This window comes from Peromyscus eremicus, chromosome 13 (genome assembly GCF_949786415.1).
Source record: "Peromyscus eremicus chromosome 13, PerEre_H2_v1, whole genome shotgun sequence".
Taxonomy (NCBI): Eukaryota; Metazoa; Chordata; class Mammalia; order Rodentia; family Cricetidae; genus Peromyscus; species Peromyscus eremicus.
Window position 1 is genome coordinate 52,194,250 of NC_081429.1, and position 21,566 is coordinate 52,215,815.

At 46.7% G+C, this 21,566-nt stretch overlaps 1 protein-coding gene across 2 annotated transcripts in view; it reads right to left on the reverse strand.

Moving 5' to 3' along the window:
* Positions 1-3,948: 3,948 nt before the first annotated feature.
* Positions 3,949-21,566, reverse strand: part of LOC131923133 (aldehyde oxidase 4) — a 67,646-nt gene continuing 50,028 nt past the window's right edge. For both annotated transcript variants that reach the window (XM_059278048.1, XM_059278049.1), the window contains 13 exons: positions 20,456-20,543; positions 20,091-20,177; positions 19,751-19,942; positions 18,586-18,813; positions 17,435-17,530; positions 15,453-15,581; positions 10,193-10,267; positions 8,980-9,032; positions 8,414-8,528; positions 8,159-8,224; positions 7,429-7,614; positions 6,122-6,289; positions 3,949-5,140 (listed from right to left, as the gene is read on the reverse strand). In XM_059278048.1, the coding sequence (XP_059134031.1) occupies positions 5,087-5,140; positions 6,122-6,289; positions 7,429-7,614; positions 8,159-8,224; positions 8,414-8,528; positions 8,980-9,032; positions 10,193-10,267; positions 15,453-15,581; positions 17,435-17,530; positions 18,586-18,813; positions 19,751-19,942; positions 20,091-20,177; positions 20,456-20,543 (1,537 nt within the window). In that variant the 3' untranslated portion in view covers positions 3,949-5,086. The remainder of the gene's footprint in view (positions 5,141-6,121; positions 6,290-7,428; positions 7,615-8,158; positions 8,225-8,413; positions 8,529-8,979; positions 9,033-10,192; positions 10,268-15,452; positions 15,582-17,434; positions 17,531-18,585; positions 18,814-19,750; positions 19,943-20,090; positions 20,178-20,455; positions 20,544-21,566) is intronic.

Below are 21,566 nucleotides of genomic sequence, written 5' to 3' on the forward strand. Positions count from 1 at the left end.
AGGGGAAGCATGGCCCTGGTGATAACTTGATTTTGGACTTCTAGCTTCTTCGGTTGTGAAAGAACACATTTGTTGTTCTGGTCAGTTAGTGCTGCCCTGGGAACTACTACAGACCCAACAGCTAGAGAGAGAATCGCTCAAAATAGATGGGACCCAATCCCAGCAAGAGTTGTTGCAGGAAAAGCATCTCAACTTGAGTATAAAAAGGACATTAAACTGATACCTCCCCTGCCAATACTTCTAGAGAAGAACAGACCAGCTCAGGTGGTAGACCAGGATTAGTAGATCAGACTGCAAAGCAAAGTGCCTTAAATACGTCCCTGCCTAGATCAAAGACACACAGTGGTGGGGACCATGAAAAGCAGGGTAAGAGACTTGGGACCCACCTTAGGCTGGGATAGGAGAAAGAAGGGCCGATAAAGCGGGATTGATTGATTACAGATCTTCATTGCTAAGCCTGACAGGTTTTCTAAGTTCTAATAAAAATGTAGCGTTCCTGTTCTCCTTTCGATGTCTACGTTGAATACTAGCCAAACCCTAAACATGCTTGTCCTGGCACTCTTTCTGTTATTTCTGGAGACCCTCCCCGGTCCCACCTTTCTAGGTGGGAGGAGCTGCTTGCAGATTCCTTTGCTGACCCTAACACAAAAGCCACGACGACGACGACGACGACGACTCTCTCTCTTCCTCTTCTCCTTCTCTATCTCCCCGTCACTGCCAGGATTTACAGTGTTCCTTCCCTCTTGTTTCTGCCTCAAATGCTAACAAAATGGTCTTCAAACTTCCTTCTGAATCTGTTTTTAAAACCACATCCGTGTGTGTGTGTGTGTGTGTGTGTGTGTGTGTGTGTGTGTGTGTGTGTGTGTAGGTCAAAGGGCAACTTGCAGGAGCCAGTTAATTCTCCATAACATGTTTGGTAACTACAAAGGAGGCTCAAACGTGCTCCATGGAGAACAGGACAGTTGCCCATCTGCCACTCGGGGCAGCTTCTCCAGTCCCTCAGACCCTAAGTGGTTACTCTTCAGCTGTGATTTTTTTTTTTGTTTTTGTTTTTTGAGACAGGATTTCTCTGTGTAGTTTTGGTGCCTGTCCTGGACCTCACTCCGTTGACCAGGCTGGCCTCGAACTCACAGAGATCCACCTGGCTCTGCCTCCCGAGTGCTGGGATTAAAGGCGTGCACCACCACCGCCCGGCCAGCTGTGATTCTTCCGGGGGAATTTAGTTTCCAGGCTCCATCTTTCTGTCTTGCTCCTTACCAGTAAACCCCATTGCTTTGGTACTCTGGCTCGAACCTGCCTCTCCCAGGCTCTCTCCCTTGGAGACAGCGGCAGGACTTCCTCCACGTGTCCGTACCTGATGACCATGGAGTAGGATGTAAACCACACTGTTTAATTGCTTTTCTTCTTTTCCTGGGTGCCACGAGTCCCCCTTCTTTCCCTCACCGCCACCCTCTCTTGAAGCCAGGGAGACCTCTGCTTATATTTTGAGGAAGAGAGCAAAGCAGTTTAGAAAGGCTGGGCACTCAGGCCTGTGACCAAAATGGAGGCAGTGACACCACCTCGGACCGTGTGCAGGCATCCGCGTGCAGGATCCCAAGGGTCCCAGCCGGGTGCTTTTCCAACTGGGTGATGCTCCATACAAGTTTTTTGTTTTTTTGTTTTTTTTCCCAACTTGGTTTCTGGGGTGTGTGACTGACTGCTGCACCAGTGTAAAGGGAAGTGCAGACCCTCTGGCCCTGGCCCACGCGGCCCTCACGTAGGGCCACGAGGCAAGGTCCCACCAGGGATGTGTTCTCCCTCCGGTTCTTCCATATGCTCCCAAAGCAGCATGTCTTCCATGCTGAGTGTGCGTCCTCGTGCGTCCTCGCTCTTCTCGTTTTTTCCATGTGTTCCTGCCCCTACTCAAGCAGCTTATCACACCAACAATCTAGGAGTCAAGGGGAGGTCAGATGGGATCCAGGTGACATCTTTGGGAGTCAAGGGGAGGTCAGATGGGATCCAGGTGACATCTTTGGGGGTTCCTGGTTACAGCCCTATTCACTCCCTCTTCGTCATGGTCAGTAAGACATGGACTCCCCTCCCTTGGATTGACACCATGGAACTTCTTGCTGGCTCACTTTGGCTCCCTTACTCTGACACCTTGGCCCCATACACCTTGGGTCCTTCGTTCCATGTGTACTTCTGTCTCCTGCAAATCTGTTAACCTAACTCTGCTGCTTTGTATGAAAGGGGGGCCACGACTGGCTGCCAGCTGGCGGCTGCTTCATCCCCCTGATGGAGAGCTCCAAGAGAGGAAGGGGAGGGGACAGATGTCTTCCTAGCAGGGGCTTGGAGTAGAATCCTAACCAGCTGAATAAATCCAGGGCCTGAGGTGAGATGCAACCACCAGGTTCCCGAATCCTGGTCCCAGGCTGGCTCTGCTCTCCTGAAGCTTTTAGATTTTAAAAGCCGCCACTCCGTTTCTCTTGGACCTCCTTCCGGTTTTTCCCTCGCCTCTGCTGGGGTCTCTTGTGAATCTGTGTTACAGAGTGTCACATTGTATGTAGGTACTGACTGAAGTAGCAAGCAGCCTTGGACAGTGACACAATCAGTAGAGTGATTTCCTAGTAGCATGAAGCCCTGGGTTCAGTCCAAGATCTCGGCTAACACTAGGGGGCAGCAAACACGCATTTTCTGAGACTGAGAGGCAAGAAGATCCTTACTGGTGTAAAAGCATCATCTAGTGAGTGACCTTGTGTGTGTGTGTGTGTGTGTGTGTGTGTGTACGTACAATCTAACAAAAACAACCTCGATAAGAAAAATGAAGAGAAGTCTAAATGGTTAAGTGCAGGGTTTTTAAGAGTGTATAATATGCGAGGTGGATGGGGTGGTGGTGGCGCACACCTCTAATCCTAGCACTCAGGAGGCAGAGGCAGGCTGAGCACTGTGAGTTTGAGGCCAGCCTGGTCTATAGAGTGAGTTCCAGGAGAGCCAGGGCTACACAGAGATTCTCTCTCTTTCTCTCTCTCTCTCTCTCTCTCTCTCTCTCTCTCTCTCTCTCTCTCTTTCTCCCCCCCCCCCCCCCCATAGCCCCGTTTGTCCTGGAACTCGATTTGTAGACCAGGCTGGCCTCGAACTCACAGAGATCTGCCTGGCTCTGCCTCCCGAGTGCTGAGATTGAAGTGTGCACCACCATGCTTATCTCATGGGGGGGTCTGTCAGTAATGTTACTCTGAGGACCCACAGCTGAGAATGATGACTCACTCCCCCCACAGCCCCCCCAAACCCCAGTGTCATCCCCCTCCCCCGCCCCCAGCTTGCACAGCCCCTTCTGAGGGCTAGCCATTAGGGAGGCTTTCACTCGGTTTTCACAATTTCCTCTGTGTTCCATGACCAAAGCATGTTATGCAGCAAGACTGTTGTTGCTGTCCAGACATAATAAGTTTGCGGGTGAGGTTCCAGGAAATGTAGATTGTTGGGGGAATTAAAAGATTAAATTAAACACTTAAAGGCACATGCACGCACCCACACCTTGCAGTAGGACCCAGCAGCTGGTGAGCCTTTCTCCTCCTGGTCTCTGCTTCCTATTTTGGTGTGAATGTGTGCGTGTGCGTGTGCGTGTGCGTGTGTGTGTGTGTGTGTGTGTGTGTGTGCATTTATGGAGGCCAGGGAAGTATACTGAATATCCTGCTCTATTCCTTTCCACCTATTTCCTTAAGACAGACCTTCTCACTGAATCTTGAGCTAGGCTGGCAGCCAGCAAGCCCCCAAACCTTTCATAGTTCTGGGGTTCCGGGGGCATGAGCCCTGGCTGGCTTTCTCTGTGGGTGCCAGGATCTATGGTTTTTATGCTCACACAGCAAACACTTTTCCCCTCTTTGCCGCCTCTCCAGCCCCCCAGCCTGTTCTTTTAAAATCTGGTCTCACACATGTTAACCACACAGCTACAGTCATTTATGTCTACACAGATCCATGACAACAGATTTGGTTTGTTTATTTCCACTTTTACACTTCCCTAGGGTGCATTTCCTTGGAAAAGATGCAATGTAAGATAGGTAGAGAGGAGCCAAAAGGCAAAGGAACTTTGTGGATTTGTGTTATTTTGGTGGTAAAAGGAAGTGGTTCCGGTTTCACCTCTTGGCCATTAAGCCCAAACCAAAACCATACAAGAGTGGCCTGGATTGATGCTCTCTGCTCAGTGTGGTCGTCTAGGCGAGGAAGATGTTCTATCACGTACATAGTTCACGATATGAGGGTTGTCATTTGGAAGCTTCTGATGGTGCTTTCAGTCGTTTCGTGTTGTTGTAACAAAACGCCAGAGGCTTGATATTTCATCAAGAAAAGAGGTTTATAGGCTCATAGGTTAGAGGTGAGGTCACATGACTGCCCATCTGGTGAGGCCCTCCTCTCTGTCATAGTTTTGAGAACTAGTCCATTTCATGCCCTCATTAACCACTTCTCGATAGACTCCACCTTTTACAGTTGACACCACCCTCGGAGACTGAGCTGCCAGCTCACACCTTTGGAAAGGAGCTGTATTCACACCAGAGCAGATCCAGGAGGCAGGAGTCTGCACTGTGGGGACTTGAGTGCAGACACAGCTCTCAGCCACTCCCAGGAGTCCAGAGTGGGCTCCTCTCTCCAGCTGCACATCCAGATTCCCCAAGGGCTTATAGTTTGCCCTTGTGATGGTGTTTATACCACAGGAAATGGCAGGTACTGTAAAATGGGTTTTTCAGGTGCTGGTTTTGGGAGACTCCAATCCAGGGAGTTTTGGGATGGGCCGTTTTGTTGGGTTTCGAACACAGCTGTTTGGAACAAAACACAGGGAGGTCCTCCTAAGCCACCCCAGGTTAATGGAACGTCACCAGGTTTAAAAAGTACCATGATGCAGATTTCCAGGATAACGAAAACTAAATCAGAATTGGATTCTAAGTTTTGTTACACTATTTGTTGAAAATCTGCACCCTAAAATGTAATCACACAATAACCTTATTACAGAGAATAACTAAAATTAGTAAAATCATGCTTGACAAATTCTAGTCAACTTGTATGCTGCTCTGATTTGAGGCTAGTGAATCAGCTGTATTTCCTCAAAGGCAGGAGATTAAGACACGTGGATGGACCAAGGTGTGAATGTTGAAGGGTCATCTCTGGGAATCTAAAAAAGATCAAAACATGGAAGATTAACAAGGTGTTATTCCATAAAAAGTGTTATAATCTGAAGGCATTTGAAAACAGAACTAAGTTGATATCAATTTTTCTTTTTATCAGAGTTATATAGTTTTCATATTTACTTCAACCATGTAGTCACAGACTTCTCTTCATAAGACACATCTCACACATGTGCTTGTATTTTTTGAGATAGGGTATTTCTGCATAGTTTAGGTTGGCCTTGAACTTGTGATCTTTCTGCCTCAGCTTCTGAAGTGCTGGGATTCCAGGTATGTGTCACCAGGCCTGGATCCTGTCTTTTCTGTTTGTTTTGGTGTCAGGGATGGAATCCAGGGTCTCTTGAATGCTGGCCACTGAGCTACACCCCAGCTCTTACCCTGATAAACTTCTTACGCTTGGGATGACCTAGAACCACATGCTGCCCTAGTCTCCAGAGCACACCATGCTGCCGGATTTTCTACCCATGAGTCCCTTGGGCTGAAGGAGGCAGTGCCATGGAGAGATGCTTTCTGCGACAGTTCTGGGTGTAATTTTTGCAGCTGGCAAATGGAACAGTGTCCTATGTAGTGTGTAGCAGCAAGGCATGGAAAAGTGTGCCTAGGAACCTGATAATTTCATTTAAATTTACTTTTATTAGTTTGCTTAACAGATACTTTCTGCATAATTGAGCAGGCCAGAGATCTTGTAAATGAGGTAATCAAAAGGCCATATCAATTGCATTTTGATAAAATATTTAAAGAAGCAATCTGCCACGTCCCTTTGCTATTAGTGTGCTATTTCTTTAGGGTCTGAAACAAGCCAGCCTCTGAAGACATTTGGAGGCACGTGGGAAGTGGTGAGTGGAGGCAAAAGGAGACTTTTCATTGGAAAAGATGGACATGACCAGCAATGTCGTCATGGTTATCATATCCATATCCAGAACCTTAAAGTCCACGCATGGGGTGATGACAGTATGGACTTCTCTTACCATGTCCGTAAACTGATCTGTGCAGCTCATGCGAATCACTTCAGGTGTTGCTGGGCTATTCATGGGGAAGGTGTCGCTCAGCCCGCGCTCCCTGCGGGCAGCGGTCACTGCATCATATATTGCAAACAAAACTGAGGATCCCAAGAACATTCCAGCCTCACCCAGTCCCTGAGAAAAGCATAAAAGGTAGTTAGAAATGCAATGTTCTTTAGGTTTTGTTCACACGCACGCACGTACGCACGCACGCATGCACGCACGTGCACACTTTTCTGGCTTTATCACTCTCAAGAAGGAGTGTATCTGAGTTGCTGAGACTAGGCCCCCATTGTAATTTGTGAGTAGGGTTCTTACGAGAATACCTGGTGAAAATGCCCTAGGAAAGCAGGCATCTAAAAACACTTGTTTTCCTACCAAGTAGAGCCCTGAGACCATGTCCTTCCAGGGTACCTGTCTTTCAGCTAATTTTTTCTGTTACAATGTTGGAGACAGAACAGAGGGCCACCTGTATGAGGATGTGTATGGAGGCAAGAAGGGGTGTCAGGTGCCCCGGAGTTGGAGATAGTGGCTAGTTAAAGGCTATATGCTCTAGAAAGCAGGGAGCCAATACCTCGAGAATGAGTGACCACTGACACTTAGAGCAAAGAGCCCCTTCCTGGTTTGGAAGGGGTGTGGCTGCAGGAGGGAGAGATTCTACGGGACAGGTGTGGAGGCTGGGGACAAAGGAGCTTTGAGCTGCTGGACTTTGCAGACAGTGTCAGTCTCTCTGCTAGTGACCTCAGCTTAGCGGACCGAGATGCCCAGAGACTCTGCCACACGCTTCACTGGATTCCAGTTTATTTCATGGTTCAGAGTGGAGAGTCTACGTGGGTTTCTGGAGTCTGTGAGCATCACCACTCTGCCTTTGGGGACTTACAAGTCAAAGGAAAAAGCAAATTGAATAGCCTGTTTCATGATCTCTTGACAGAGGAGGCTGTTAAGGGCTGAATTCTGTCTCTCTTCAAACACGTGTTGACGGGCCAACCTCTCAGTCCCTAGGCTGCATTTAGAGGTGAGGATGTTTAAGAATTGCTTAAGTTAAAATGAGGCTATTCGGTTAGGCCCTTGTCCAGTGTGACAGGGACACAGGGGACAGCGGGACACAGATCAGTAAGTCAAAGGAAGTAGGACTCAAGAAACCAAGTCTGCAAATATCTCACTGGGGACTTCAGGGAAACAAACCTCTGTGTAAGCTTCCGGGTTGTGATATTTTTTTTAAGGACCCACTGACTTGTTCTCTCCCAGTGAATACAGAGGTCGTCCACTCTTACCTTAGATGAGTAGATGGCGATGGGATTTTGAGAGTGCACCAGAGTGACGTAGAACTCTTCCGGTATCTCGGTGACAGTGGGGATTTTGTAGTCATCTGGACCCCGAGAATAGAGCACGCCTTTTGGGGAATATTTCAGCTCCTCTATGGTGTAGAGTCCCATGCCTTGGATAAATGCTCCCTCGATCTGTGGGCACAGTTTTGTGGGTGAGAAGCCTATGGTATTGGCCGAATAGATACTGTAGTGGGAATGAAAGCGGAGCTCTGAGTCACAGGAAGCCACTCTCTGAAGCTCTGTGGCAGCTTTTACCAAGTGTCCTCGAGAAGCTGCTGCTGCCATCTTGCCTGGCTTCGTTTTTTGGGCCCTCACATTGCCTTGTCCATGTTCCAAATCCTGTCACGTGATCCTTCTCAACTCCAAGTCTGTACGTGTGTTTCCTCCTGACTGTTCTCACATGGCTTACCTCATGTGTCCACCTGGAAAACTCCTGTTCACCTTTCAAGTTCCACATGAACACTGGCACCTCCCTGAGGCCCCTCTCTCCCTGCCTCCCTCCCTCCCCATCTCTTCCTCCTTCCTCCTCTTTCTTTTTCCTTCCTCCTTTCCCTGTCTTTTTCTCTCTGTCTTTTCAGATACAGTTTTCTACATAGCCCAGGCTAACCTCAAACTCACAATCTTCCTACAAACGGAATTGACAAAGTCCCTTTGGGTGTGGCCCGGAGTCACATACCTGCCCGATATCCAGGGCAGGGTTTATGCTGAAGGCAGCATCCATGAAGATGTCGGTCCTCAGGAGCTTTACCAAGGGAGGAAATATACAGTGGACAATGTTATTTACTGAAAAGGGATTAAAAAAAAACAACTATAACAACAAAGATTATCTACCTGTCCCCTGTCAGGTCAAGTTGGTTGTTACTTACAGTACAGAAACACGACAGTGTGTGTTCGTACCCTGCGAAGGTGAGGTATGCAAGCATCATTCTACCTTGTGAGCCCCTGTCAGGCAGTCAACTTCAACCTCAGAACAGGCTGCGCCGTAGACATAGTATGGGTAAGCATCGCCTTCTTCCTTCTCCCAGTCCATGTTTGTCTGGTAGCCCCTGAGAAGAGAAGGCAGAGTGGAAATAAAGCTGTTTGCCCTCAGTGGTCCGGTCATGGCATGGCTGTGGGGGTCCTGGAGATGGCAGGGCAGATGGGCTGCAGGTCCTGCCTTGGAGTTGGAGACCTGCTCCCTTTCTCCCTTGAGGGACTGTATGGCCAGGGCTTGAAGTAGACCCCAGCAGACTTTGGTGGAGATGGATGGCCTGGTATCCGACCCTGCTGTCCAATGTGCAGGTGCCGAGCTGGGCCATATGTGTGTAGGATGGAGCTCCATAACTACGGAGCTTCTTGGCTGGTAATGGCGACCGTACCAGGAGCTTCTGAATTGTTCTCTCCTTCTGCCCTCTCACTTCCTTTCCCACTGAAGGGATCCTGTGACCCCAGACTTAACACCAGTCACACACGGCTGCTGCCCAAGTACCACACAAGCCATGTAATTACACCACGTACTTGAAATACCCGGTGGCTGAGAGGCTGATGGATTCTTCAAAGGCCTTTGCAACCTGGAAAAGATGATTTGTCTCAAAGAAATAGAAGTTTATGGAAAGTAATAAAAGCACCTTCCATGTTGGGCTTGCTTCTGGCTTGTACCAAGGTCTGTGATTCATATCTACTCCCTGGGAGTAGCCTGTGTATAATATACAGGGCACTCTTCGCATAGGAGGGGCTTGATGTAGCTGGGCCTCTCACCATGTTGGGTCACACCATGTAGCTACTTTATGACTTTTCACATTCTTGGTCTTTCACATCAGTGGGGGGACTAGGCTGAATACAGGCATGCATGTATGTAGTATATTGCTCTGCTTCTCATTCTGTTGGTTTGATCAATTGTCTACTGAACGGTCGTGTCAGCTTCTGCGCTGGAGAGCGCCGTAGGGGATGATGGTGGTGGTTGCAATACAACTATTAAAAGTAGAATAATCTTTTGTTTCTTGAAAATATTTACTTTTTGTCTACTTGTAGGTATGTGCACTGAATGTGTGCAGTACCCCTGGAGGCCAAAAGAGGAAGTCAGCTCCTCTGGAACTGGAGTTACAGATGGTTGTGAATCTCCGTGTGGGTGCTGGGAACTGAACTCATGTTCTCTGTAAGAGCAGCCAACGCTCTTAACTGCTGGCCATCTCTAAAGTCTCCAGTCGTTTGGTCTTAAGAATGCTATACTCGGCCAGGCGGTGGTGGCGCACACCTTTAATCCCAGCACTTGGGAGGCAGAGCCAGGCAGATCTCTGTGAGTTCGAGGCCAGCCTGGGCTACCAAGCGAGTCCCAAGAAAGGCGCAAAGCTACACAGAGAAACCCTGTCTCGAAAAACCAAAAAACAAAAAAACAAAAAAAAAAAAAACAAAAAAAACAAACAAACAAAAAAAAAACAAAAAAAAAAAACAAAACCAAAAAACAGGGCTTGCTCTGTAGCCAGTCCTGCAGCACAGGGGGTTGTACTTTAGAACTCACACTGCTCTTGCACTCTGTGAAGTACTGTTTCTGAAATGAAGTCAGCTCTCTGTGAACATACACACCTCTTATCATTCTGAAGAAGTAGAAGATGCTTAGAAGAAGACACTAAGCTTTGGATGGGTGCTGCCCCCCAGCGCACACATTGAGGACTTTTACCCATGTGTGTGGCATTGCTCTTTTCCTGGCTAGGGTAGTAAAGAGAACACTCACCCATTCCTTCCATTTTCCCTCAGGGTTTTTCCTGATGATGGGACGAAGACGCTCCAGAAGAATTTGGCAGGCATTCTGAAAAGTGAATGTTTAGAGTGACATTAGAAATTAAAAGCACAAAGAACAGGAAAATGTTAGTGATTCGGGAAGATTTTAATGGCGACTGTTTTATAGACTTGTTTTCATCTCTTGTAGGATTTCTTAAATGTGAGTAACATGTGAACTTGCTTCAGGAGAAAAAAGTCCTGCGGCGTTGACTTGAGGTCGGCAGTGCTGTTCAAGTGTGCACTAAGTAGAGTTAAAACTCTTTAGTGTGTATTTACACAACCCAAACAAGGAGTGTGCACACCAGTCTACACACCAATACAATGAGAGTGCACACCAATCTACACACTAATAAAACGAGAGTGTACACCAGTCTATACACCAATAAACTTGAAAATAGCCACAATAATTGGAGAGACGATACATGGAACGTGAGAAAGGGTGGACTTGTGAGCTGGGCATGCTGACTCTGCCAGTCACCAGTGGGCAGGCCACTTTTCTTCCCTCTTCTTACTGAAATGGCCATGAGCTCCTCACTTGCATTTTCTATCTCATCACGTTTACTTTTCAACATAGAAGAACAAATCAGTTACATATGCAGTCCATCTACGCCTCTCTCCTCACTCTGTTCCCCGCTCACCTCTCCCTCCCTCCCTGCCACTTTACTTTCTGTTTTCTCTCTCTCTCTCTCTCTCTCTCTCTCTCTCTCTCTCTCTCTCTCTCTCTTCTTTCCTTCCTTCCTTCCTTTTTCTTTTCTTTTATTTGAGACCAGGATCTCATTCTAAAGCTCTGCTGGCCTTAAACTCATGGCAATCCTCCTGTCTCAGCCTCTGAGTACTGGGACTATAAGTGTGAGCTACCATGTCTGGCTTATTTTAATTTTTCTTGTCTCATATATGTTATATTTTCTTTAAAGTATTATGATTTCTATTTATGGTATCTTACTGTATAGACAGTTTGTGTTTTTCTTAAACTATTTTATTTTATTTTTACTTATGTGTGTGTGTATGTACACATATGTGTGGGTGCCCACCAAGGCCGGAAGAGAGCACAGATACCCTGGAGCTGAAGTTACAGATGGTTGTGGGCCTCCCAATGTAGGTGTTAGTAGCTGAACTCCAGCCCTCTGAAAGAGCAGCGGCACCCTTTGCCAGGGAGCCCTGTCTCAGCCCCTGGGTTCATGTTTTTATTAAGTCAAATTCATCCACCTATCTCTTTTCATTCCTAGTGGCTTCTAAGTTTAAATTTGCTTTGCAATAAGGATTCTTAATGACAAGATCAGATAAAAATGTCTATGTTAAGAAGAGAAAATGTAAAACTGGATACCAGTTAATAATACTAATTAAATAGATATACCTGTAGCATGAGTCTTAAAAGTTCTTATTAATAAAATCAAACCTGAGCCAGGTATTGGGGTGAATACTGGAAGATCAGAGAGACAGAACAAGCCACAGCTAACCTCACCTAGCCAACTTCTCAGCTGGTCTTGTTTCCTTAGACTGGAAGCTTCTGTGTCCTCATCCCAATGGCTCTCAGCTGAACTGCTGCTAGAAGCCTGAATGCTTAACCAGCCAAATGCTTAACCAGCCAAATGCTTCTAGTTTCTGGTCCTCACACCTTATAAACCTTTCTGCTTTCTACCACCACTCCCTGGGATTAAAGGCTGCTTTCTGGGATTAAAGGCATGGGTCACCATGCCTGGCTGTTTCCAATGCAGCCTTGAACTCAGAGATCCAGAGGGATTTCTGTCTCTGGAATGCTAGGATTAAAGGCGTGTGCTAACATTTTCTAGCCTAAGTATCTTGTGGCTTTTCTGTTCTCTGACCCCAGATAAGTTTATTAAGGTACACAATATTTTGGGGAACACAATACCACCACATATACCTTTTGAAAAAAACCTTTTTTTTTTTTTTTGAGACAATGTCTTATACATAGCCTTAGTGGGTAGCCTTAGCCTTACTATGTAGACCAGGCTAGCCTATAACTCATAGAGATCTGCCTGTCTCTGCCTCCCCAGTGCTGGGATAAAGAGCTGTGTCATCACCCCTGACTTAGAAAGTATTTTAATGTAAGCTCTTTACTATCTGGAAGTTTTGATCATTTTTTTTTTTTTTAAATTTTTGAGACAGTGTCTCTCTATACAGCCCGGGTTGGCCTTGAATGAATGGCAATACTTTAGTCTCGGCCTCTGGGGTGCTAGGATTATAGAAGTAAGCCACTGTAACTGGTTCATTTGCATTGTAAAATACTGCATTTTTATTTTTGTGTATGGGCATTTTGCCTGCATTTGTGTTTGTGTGCCTGGTGTCCAGGAGAGGGCTATGGGCCCCCTGTGACTGGAGTTACAGATGGTTGTGAGCTGCTATGTGGGCACTGGGAATTGAATTTGGGTCCCATGGAGGAGCAGCCAGTGCTCTTAACCCCTGAGCCATGTCTCCAGCTCCATCATACATACTGTTTTTTTGTTTGTTTGTTTGTTTTGTTTTTTTTTTTTTTTTGAGACAGGATTTCTCCATGTAACAGCCCTGGCTGTCCTAGAACTCAGTCTGTAGACCAGACTGATCTCAAATTCACACAGATCCACCTGCCTCTGCCTCCCCAGTGCTGGGATTAAAGCTGTGCACCACTCCCTCCTGGCTCTTTACATTCTTCATATTATCTTGACTCAAAGCACATTTTGGCCCTAAATGTGGAGGGAGCTCTCATGATAACATTCCATCAGAGAGTAGCCATTTTGATGACCCAGGATATGCTCATTTTAATTTTAAAATACTTCTGTTGAGTGGACTGTGGCTTGGTTGGTAGAATACTCGCTTAGCATACACAAAGCCTCAAGTCTGGTCTCCTGCACCACATAAAACAAGGCTGCAGGTGTGAGGCTCGCACGGCAGTCTGGGGTCACGGAGGGTCATGCTTGTGTAGGCACCACATTCCCCATGACCTCAAGTCACCTTGTGTCATGCTAGCCTTTCCTGGGAGGGAGCTCATGCTAAGGATGGCAACTGTGGCTAAATTCTTTTCCAGTTTTATTGTTGGCCACCCCAGGTAAAGACGAAACCAGGAAGATGAAGCCACAGTGGGGTGGGTCCCTTTCCTTGCCAACATCTTTCCTTCGTCATGTTTAATAATAGTTTATCAACACGTTTCTCCTTCTTCCTCTTCTTTCTCTTCCTCCTCCTCTTCTTCCTCTTCTTCCTCTTCCTCTTCTTTCTCTTCTTCCTCTTCTTCTTCTTCCTCCTCTCCTCCTCCTCTTCCTCCTCCTCCTCCTCCCTCTTGGTCATAGTCATCTCCTCCTTCTTTTTCCCTTTAATCTAAAAGCTTTGTTGATTCAGCATTTATACTGAGACCAACACACAGTCTGGTCTTCTTTCTGTGCTGCGGATATTGTAAGTAAATACCAAAAGCATCATTACTACCTAATCCCAGCCATTCTTGGCTTGCTCTACTGTAGCATCAGTGCTGTTGAGGTCAACTGGATGCTTGTGGTTCTTTCTCTTCTGGTACTCTGCTTTCCAGTCTGGACACAAACACCATGTTATCCTTGCTAGTGAAGCTATAGCAATATCTTGAGAGATTAGGGAACACGTCTACCAACTGTGGCCCCTGCTCAAGTTTGAGTTGGCCATCCCTAGTCCTCTATATTTATAAACAACTCAATAGGTGTACACACAGAGAGACACACACACAGATGCACACACACACACAGACATAGACACAGACAGACAGACAGACAGATAGACAAACACACCTATTGAGGCTCTGACTGGGAGTTAGCTCTTAGTTTTGTATTTTAAGTGCATGCTGATTTACCTAACCTGCCAATTGTTGCTTTGAATTAAAAGTGAATGAGGATTTTTCTATATGACATTTTTTTCTTTTTATAGTCATTGCCTTGACTCTAACACCAAAAAATCATTTTGGATTTTAAAGGAGTTCCAGAGTCCTGAAATTTCTGCCCTACCAGCCAGGTGACAACTTATATACTCACAGTCCGGAGCCAACTTAACCTTGGCCTCTGGGACCTGCTTCCTTTGAAAATCTGATGCGGTCATTGATTGGCCAAAAATCTAGACCCACGGGAAGCTGGAACTCTTCATAACCCACAAGGGAAGTTCAGCAAAGCATGGCCAAGGGTCTGAAGGACAGGAAGGGCAACTGCCAGCCCTCCCTGTTCAGAGGACCCCCCCATCCCTGCTGGATGCATTTCTATCCAAGCCAGAGGAAGCAGACGGGGTATGGAAAGACTGTTGTACAGTTCGGCTGTAGTTTTGGGCTTCAGAGGAAGAACTTAATTTTGTGTGCAAGGTGACCTGACGATATCCACACAATGCCTACCTTTATATCTGAGTGTAATGTGCAAAATGAAGGCAGTAACCTACAGCTCTTAGCAAAATTGGAATTTCCCAGGGCATTTCCTTGGGCATTGGTTCCATAGCTGTTAAGAAGGATATGAATTAAAATGCTTTTATGGTTAAATAACCTCAGGAAGAACAGCGAGACAATGCTAAGAAGGTATGTTTACTGTGGGGCTTAACAGAGCCTCTCTGTGCCGACAGGCATCACGGGCCTCTTTGAGTCGGATGGGGATCGAAACCTTTTCCAAACGCAGTGACCACAGAACGCATGCTTTTCCTTTCCACCCAGCACTTTGCCTAGCCCCTGTCCCAAGGAGCATGTCCTGGGAAACCATGGTTCCCATGACACCCGGAGCCACTTGGCAGTGTGGAAGCTTCTCTTTCATCCAGGTGTGGCCAGTTTGTAGAGATGGTCTTTGTGGGAGTCTAATAACCCCCGGGTGCTTTTCTAGAGTTTGGGGGTAGAAAGGGAGGAGGTGACAGCTGTAATTTACTAACAGTTCTCTGATGGAGGTGGCATCCGCAGCCTCAGTTTTCCAGGAAAGGAAATGGGTTCCTGAAGAGATTAGCTTTTCAGCCCAAACTCTTCATGAAGCCAATATGGGGCTTCCCTGCGTTGCTCTGCTGTGTTCTGATGCAACACAAAAGGAGGTTGCTGCAACCGAACACGGGTTATGATCAACAGTCCATGCAGGGAAGCACCGAACAGCCTCAGAAACCTGGACACGGAGCCTCGGCTCTGCCTGAATTTGCTGCGTGGACTAGAACATGTCACCTCTGTCTCATCCTCCATTAAAGAAAAAGGGTAACAGGGCCCTTCACCACCACGCTTGGTGGCTGAGAAACGACAGAACAATCACCTGTACGGCCTTCCCATTGACGTCTGTCCCCAGGGAGCCCGCGGTGAAGAGAGCGTTGGGCACGGTGACAGTGCTGGTTTCGGACAGGTGCACATACGACTGTGGGATGTTCAGCTCCCGACTGGCCACCTGCCCGAGGCAGAACAAAAACAGTGTTTACTTCACTGACGTTAAGTCCTCTTCCGAGTGAAAAAAAGCTTACGTTCTTTCTAGAGCTGAGCATGAAGCCTGGCTGTCCTGCTACAGGGACAGAGGCTGAGTCTCGGTTTCAAATGGCACAGTCAAGGAAGGACACACTCCTTTTTTGAGACAGAAGGCTAACTCAACAGCCTCTCTGTGCTTTCTTGTGTACCTGCCTTGTGGAAGCCATGTAGAGGCGTGGCCACTCTGCATGTAGGCTTCAGAAGGCACAAGGAGGCTGGCGTGAAGCTCTGGGCTTACTGTTTCCAGTGCGCCTTCTCCTCCTGGTCTACTGATGACTTGGCGAGATATTTTCCTCAGAGACACTTCACAGGCTTAGGGTTCTAAGGAAGTATGGTGGTCAGAGAAGGTCCTGGAACTCTGTGGTTTTCTAGTTCTAAGAACCTTATCAAATGATGTTTATTTTTAAAGAATTTGTCTTTTCTCTGTTTCTACTGGGAAAGTTGTTTCTTATTGATGAGCATTTTTCATACATATTAAAAACAAACAAACAAACAAACAAACAAACAAACAAACAATGTTTTAGGGCTGGCAAGATGGCTCAGTGGATAAGGATGCCTGCTGCCAAGCTAGACAACCCACATTGCCTGAAACCCACAGGATGGAAGGAGATAATTGATTCCCTACCCACTGCCTTCTGACCTCCACATGAACATTGTAATGGTGCGCGTGTGCTCGCTCTCTCTCTCTCTCTCTCTCTCTCTCTCTCACACACACACACACACACACACACACACACATGCACACACTCATTCACACATACACACACACACAATGTAAGAAAATCAGTGGTTTAGGTTAACATAAAGTAGTGGGTCTTGTCATGTGTCTTCATACACTTGTTTTTTAAAAAAATTATTTATTTATTTTTATTTTATGTGCATTGGTGTTTTTGTCTGCATGTATGTCTGCATGAGGATCCCCTGGAACTGGAGTTACAGACAGTTGTGAGCTGCCATGTGGGTGCTGGGAATTGAACCTGGGTCCTCTGGAAGAGCAGCCAGTGCTCTTAACCGCTGAGCCATCTCTCCAGCCCCCATACACATGTCTTTATGTTGTGTTCCCATTTGCCCCCCTTCATCCCCCCCATAAACACTTTTAATCAAATGTCATATCCAGCAATTACTGTTTCACATTAAAACAAAGAAAGGAAGATTTCCCATTGCGATGATCTTGTAGAGTAGTAGAGAGATGCTTTGAGTTATCCTATGGAACAGTGACCACCATGTGAATGGATTCCTAAAGCAGAGTGAGGACTCTTTTCTCGCCCTTCCCCCACCATTCACTTCAGAATAGAAGGTGCTTGGCCTGCCCAAACCTCTAAGCAGGCTGGCAGCTGAGTCTAGAGTGAGCTCACGTTTCAGCCTCACAGAGGGTGACCGCCCAAGAGCTTAGGTTTTCAGCCTGTGAAACATGAATTGCTAATTGAGGATCTGAAGGAACACATTATTGCTGTGAGTAGTCACCATGAACTTAAAAAGTGTTTTATCTTTGGAAACTGAATCTTCCCCCCTCTGCCAAAAGACCCACGGACTCAATTCTTTTGATGCAGGAAGAATGACATTGAATTTCCTGTTCTATCTCCCCTTCCCTCACCCCCTTGCATTTTTGCATCCCTGAAAGTCAGGATGAGTCGGGATGGCTTGTGCGTGTGTGTGTGTGTGTGTGTGTGTGTGTGTGTGTGTGTGTGTGTGATCTCTCTGACTGAACACGGGGAAACTGGCCTGTTGCCTGCACAATCCGATCCACTTCACAATGGAGAACACAAATACTTATCTCACCTGAATCATTTTGGTGTATAGGCCTTGTCCCAGCTCACAGCCACCATGGGTCAGCAGGACAGAGCCATCCAAGTAGATGTGGACCAGAGCGGCTGCCTGGAAGAGACAGTCGTCACACCAGTTTGGAAACTGATGAAAGCCAAAGGCTGTTTTGAGTTCACCCAAGGTTGTTGGATGAACCACTTCCTTTGATTTAACCAATCTCTCATTTCTCATTGTGGACAAGAGCCATAGACAACCCCTTGCAAGACACCCTGGACCTGAAACCATCAATCTAGATGATGGACGTGTGTATTCCCCTCCCTCGGTCCCCAGCATCTGTGTCTTCAAGTCTTATCAGGTGTGGAAATCGATTTAACATGTCTGACTGGAACCCACACGAGTAAATTTCCAGGCACACCTGCTCCTGGATGGAGGCCCCGGAAGGACCTGGAGATGTTTCATGGTTTCCAAAGGCTCTTTTTCAGAGTGGTGGTGGGGGAGGAGCGTGTGTCTCAGCGTGGATAACCCTGCTCAGCTGCAGGCTGGCAGTACAGCCTGGATACCCAGGTTTAACAAGCTCCCACATGACGTTGATTATGGTCAGGCTCGGGTTCCATTAATTTAGCCTGTATCCTTCACTTTGTACAGGGGGACTAGAAGTCTAGAGATGGGGATCGCTGGCCAAAGCCAGGTGCCTGCCATAGGGTAAAGTTTTAACGGGGTGGAAAGAAAAAGATTAAGCTAGAAATTGAACTCCGTGAAAAACCAGTTAACAGTGAAATTAGAGAGGAGGCAAGAAATGGATCTTTTTGTTTATCCCAGTTTGCTCTTGAAACTTGGTCTGACATTCCGGTTCTTGCATTAGGGTGTGGCTCCTCAAATGGGTCCCTTTGAGCAGGACCTTACCATTGATGCTTTCCAAGGCCCTAAATACTGACTGCATCCTGAAGGTCTGTCCCGATATCTATGGGCCCAGCCCTTGTCTACGTCCATGCTCTCTCCTGCTAAAGGGAACTAACTCCTCTTCATTTCTCTGTCTCCAGTGGGGACAACACAATTGCTTATTATACATGAGCTTTTATAGAATTGCTTCCTTATACATGAGCACTTTTCGGAGAGCCAACCGTTTGGAGAAGGGCTTCGAGGGGCACGCAGCTCTTCTGCCTCACCTGATTGTAGAAGGCTGTGGGGACCCCAATGCTATACTTCATGGGGATGACAGCAAGCCCCCTTTTCTTCCAATAATTCTTTTTGTTAAATTCCTCTGCAGCCTGCTTCCTAGCGTAGAACGATGACTTCTCCAGACACTCTTTCCAGCATCTTCTCAAGGGCTCCGGATTAAACGTCTGCTTATAGGCTGTCTTGCTGGTTCGCTTATACATGTTTATTTCTTTAACCTAAGAGTTGAGAACATGCGTGCATTTTTGTTACATGTCTGGTATGGAGAAAGTTGGTCTAAAAAACCCTCAAGTGTATAAATATGCAAATGTATATGTTAAAAATGACAACAACAAAAAACCCCAATAGAAACTTCTAATGAACACTTCATGTGTTCCAGGTTCTAGAGTAAGCATTTCAGTGAACTTCACAATAACCCCGAGAAACAGTAGGATTATTACTTACTATCAATTTGCTGGCAAGGTGAAATTCTCCTGATTCAAATTCGTAATTACTCCCAATTACTCCCACTTTACCTCTTGAGAGTCCTGCACATGCCAGCCAGGCAAGTGCTTGTCCAGTGAGTTACGTCTCCATCTCTCTTCAAAGTCTTAAACTGTGACAAGATGTTGCACCAAAGGCTGCAACCATCCTACCCAATTTCTGTCTGGAATAGTTTCACACGGACTCTGGACTGACCTTCGTGACTTGCTTTTCATGATGGGACCATACATAGTGATGTAGACAGACTTGAAAAGTGTCTGTGGCTTAGGGCACACTACTTACCTGCTGCTCTTTGGAACTCTGTGATACCCTTCTCCCCCATGAGAATGAATCTGAGCTAGCTGACTGAAGGATGAGAGACTGGGGAGCACACTTCTCAGGTGAGTCATAATAAGCTGGTCAAGTGCCCATCAGAAATGTCAATAAAGTCATCTTGAACCGTAGAGATTCCAATGAGCTGGCCCAGACCAGAAGAGCCCCCAAGCGACCCACAGAATCATAAGCAATAGCATCATTGCTTGAAGCTACAGGTTTGTGGTTGACTTACCACAATGTTAACTGATAATGGACAATGCGTTTTATTTTCTTGAAACTGTACATAGATATTGTAGGAGCCCAAGATACAGCCCACGTGGTATCGCCAGTGTTTCGCTAGCAGGTTCCACTGCTCACCTCTTCAGGGAGTAGGTTACATTTAGATGCCACCGCAGTTACGTAGGCTTCCACTACCACCGTCGCTTGAGGGAAGCCGAATCCTCGGAAGGCTGTGTTCGACGGCAAATTGGTTTTGCAAGCCCTGCCCCGGCACCGGAAATTTGGGATACAATAGGCGTTTTCAGATTTCAGCACAATAAACTCTATCACCTGAATTAAAACAAAATTATAACTTTTCATCTGTCGTCAAGATTTCAAGTCACTGATTTGAATTTTATCTTTAACAATTGGTCAGCTGTAAGACAAGTATTTGTGCAGACACAGTAAGGACCACGGGCTCTCCTGAAGGCGTATTTACCATCTCAGACTCATCAGGAGTGCATCCTCCATTGACGTAATACTCCACGTCAGCAGCCTTGATCTCCCCGTTATTCATGAACCCGATCTGCAAAGTGATAACGAGGAAGAGGGCTTTGTCAGCAGCCTTCCCTGCAGCCAAACTGTGTGGTGCAAACACACCTGGTCATATTTATCAACCCATGCTTAGGCTATGCTCAGGATTGGCTATGACCACCACCAGGGAAACATCATCTTAACAGGACCCAGGAGGGTCTGCCTAGTTGTACACAGCACTCAAACATCCCTTTGAAGAGGTGTGGCATCCAGACACGGTTGTTAATGCGGGTTGATTGGCAGTTTGCTGACCTTCCGGATCTCACTCACTTTGTATTTTCCCAGGAGTGGGTGGCGGCCAGCAGTTATCAGCATGTCATTACTACGCTCTAGGATGAAGCGGATTGGGCGGCCAGTCCTGCGGGAAGTGACTCAGTTAAAAAGCTGCATTCTCCATAAAGCTGTAGAAGCATAAGATGGGGGGAGTCTTGAAGTAATTAGGTCAGTGGTTTTTTTTTTTTTTTTGGTTTTTCGAGACAGGGTTTCTCTGTGTAGCTTTGCACCTTTCCTGGAACTCACTTGGTAGCCCAGGCTGGCCTCGAACTCACAGAGATCCGCCTGGCTCTGCCTGCCGAGTGCTGGGATTAAAGGCGTGTGCCACCACCGCCCGGCCTAGGTCAGTGGTTTTAATGGATAGTAACATGCCTCAGATGACATTTTGGAAGTAGTCAGGGCATTGAAATTAAAATAATTATTCTGGTTTAGTCAACTGAATATTTACATATCATGATGATACAATATTTGGTTACAAATTATTCCCATTTCCTTACTTCCTTTTTTTTTTTTTGGGCAGGGTGGTTCGAGACAGAGTTTCTCTGTGTAGCCCTGGCTGTCCTGGAACTTGCTTTGTAGACCAGGCTGGCCTCGAACTCACAGAGATCCACCTGGCTCTGCCTCCCGAGTGCTGGAATTAAAGGCGTGTGCCACCAAGTCCAGTTTCCTTTTTATTTCTTGAGACAGGATTTTATTATGTAGCCCTGGCTGGCCTGGAAAAACTCAGAGATCTGTCTCTGCCTCTTGAGTTCTGGGATTAAATGGCCTGGCTCCTTTTCATGTTATGTAAATGAGTTCCATCATCATTTTGCAGTTACACGCATAAAAGATTTTGCTCTGAATTTCACTTTCAGACAGTAACAGGGGCATTAACATATCGCTGTGAGGGGATTGCTGGGGCTGAAAAGCGGGGCGTGACACTCTGTAGATGTCCGTTTCCCTGTGTACAGACCCCTCCTGTAAAGTGTCCACTCGGGACTCTGGTTTCCAGGTCCTGCCAAGCTGCTGTGTTCACTTGAGGCATCCTTTTCTCCAGCTGGGGAGTACAAAGGAGCTAAGATTCTCACGGATCCTCCCTTGGTACCAGTAGCCTGTGAGTTAGCCTGGG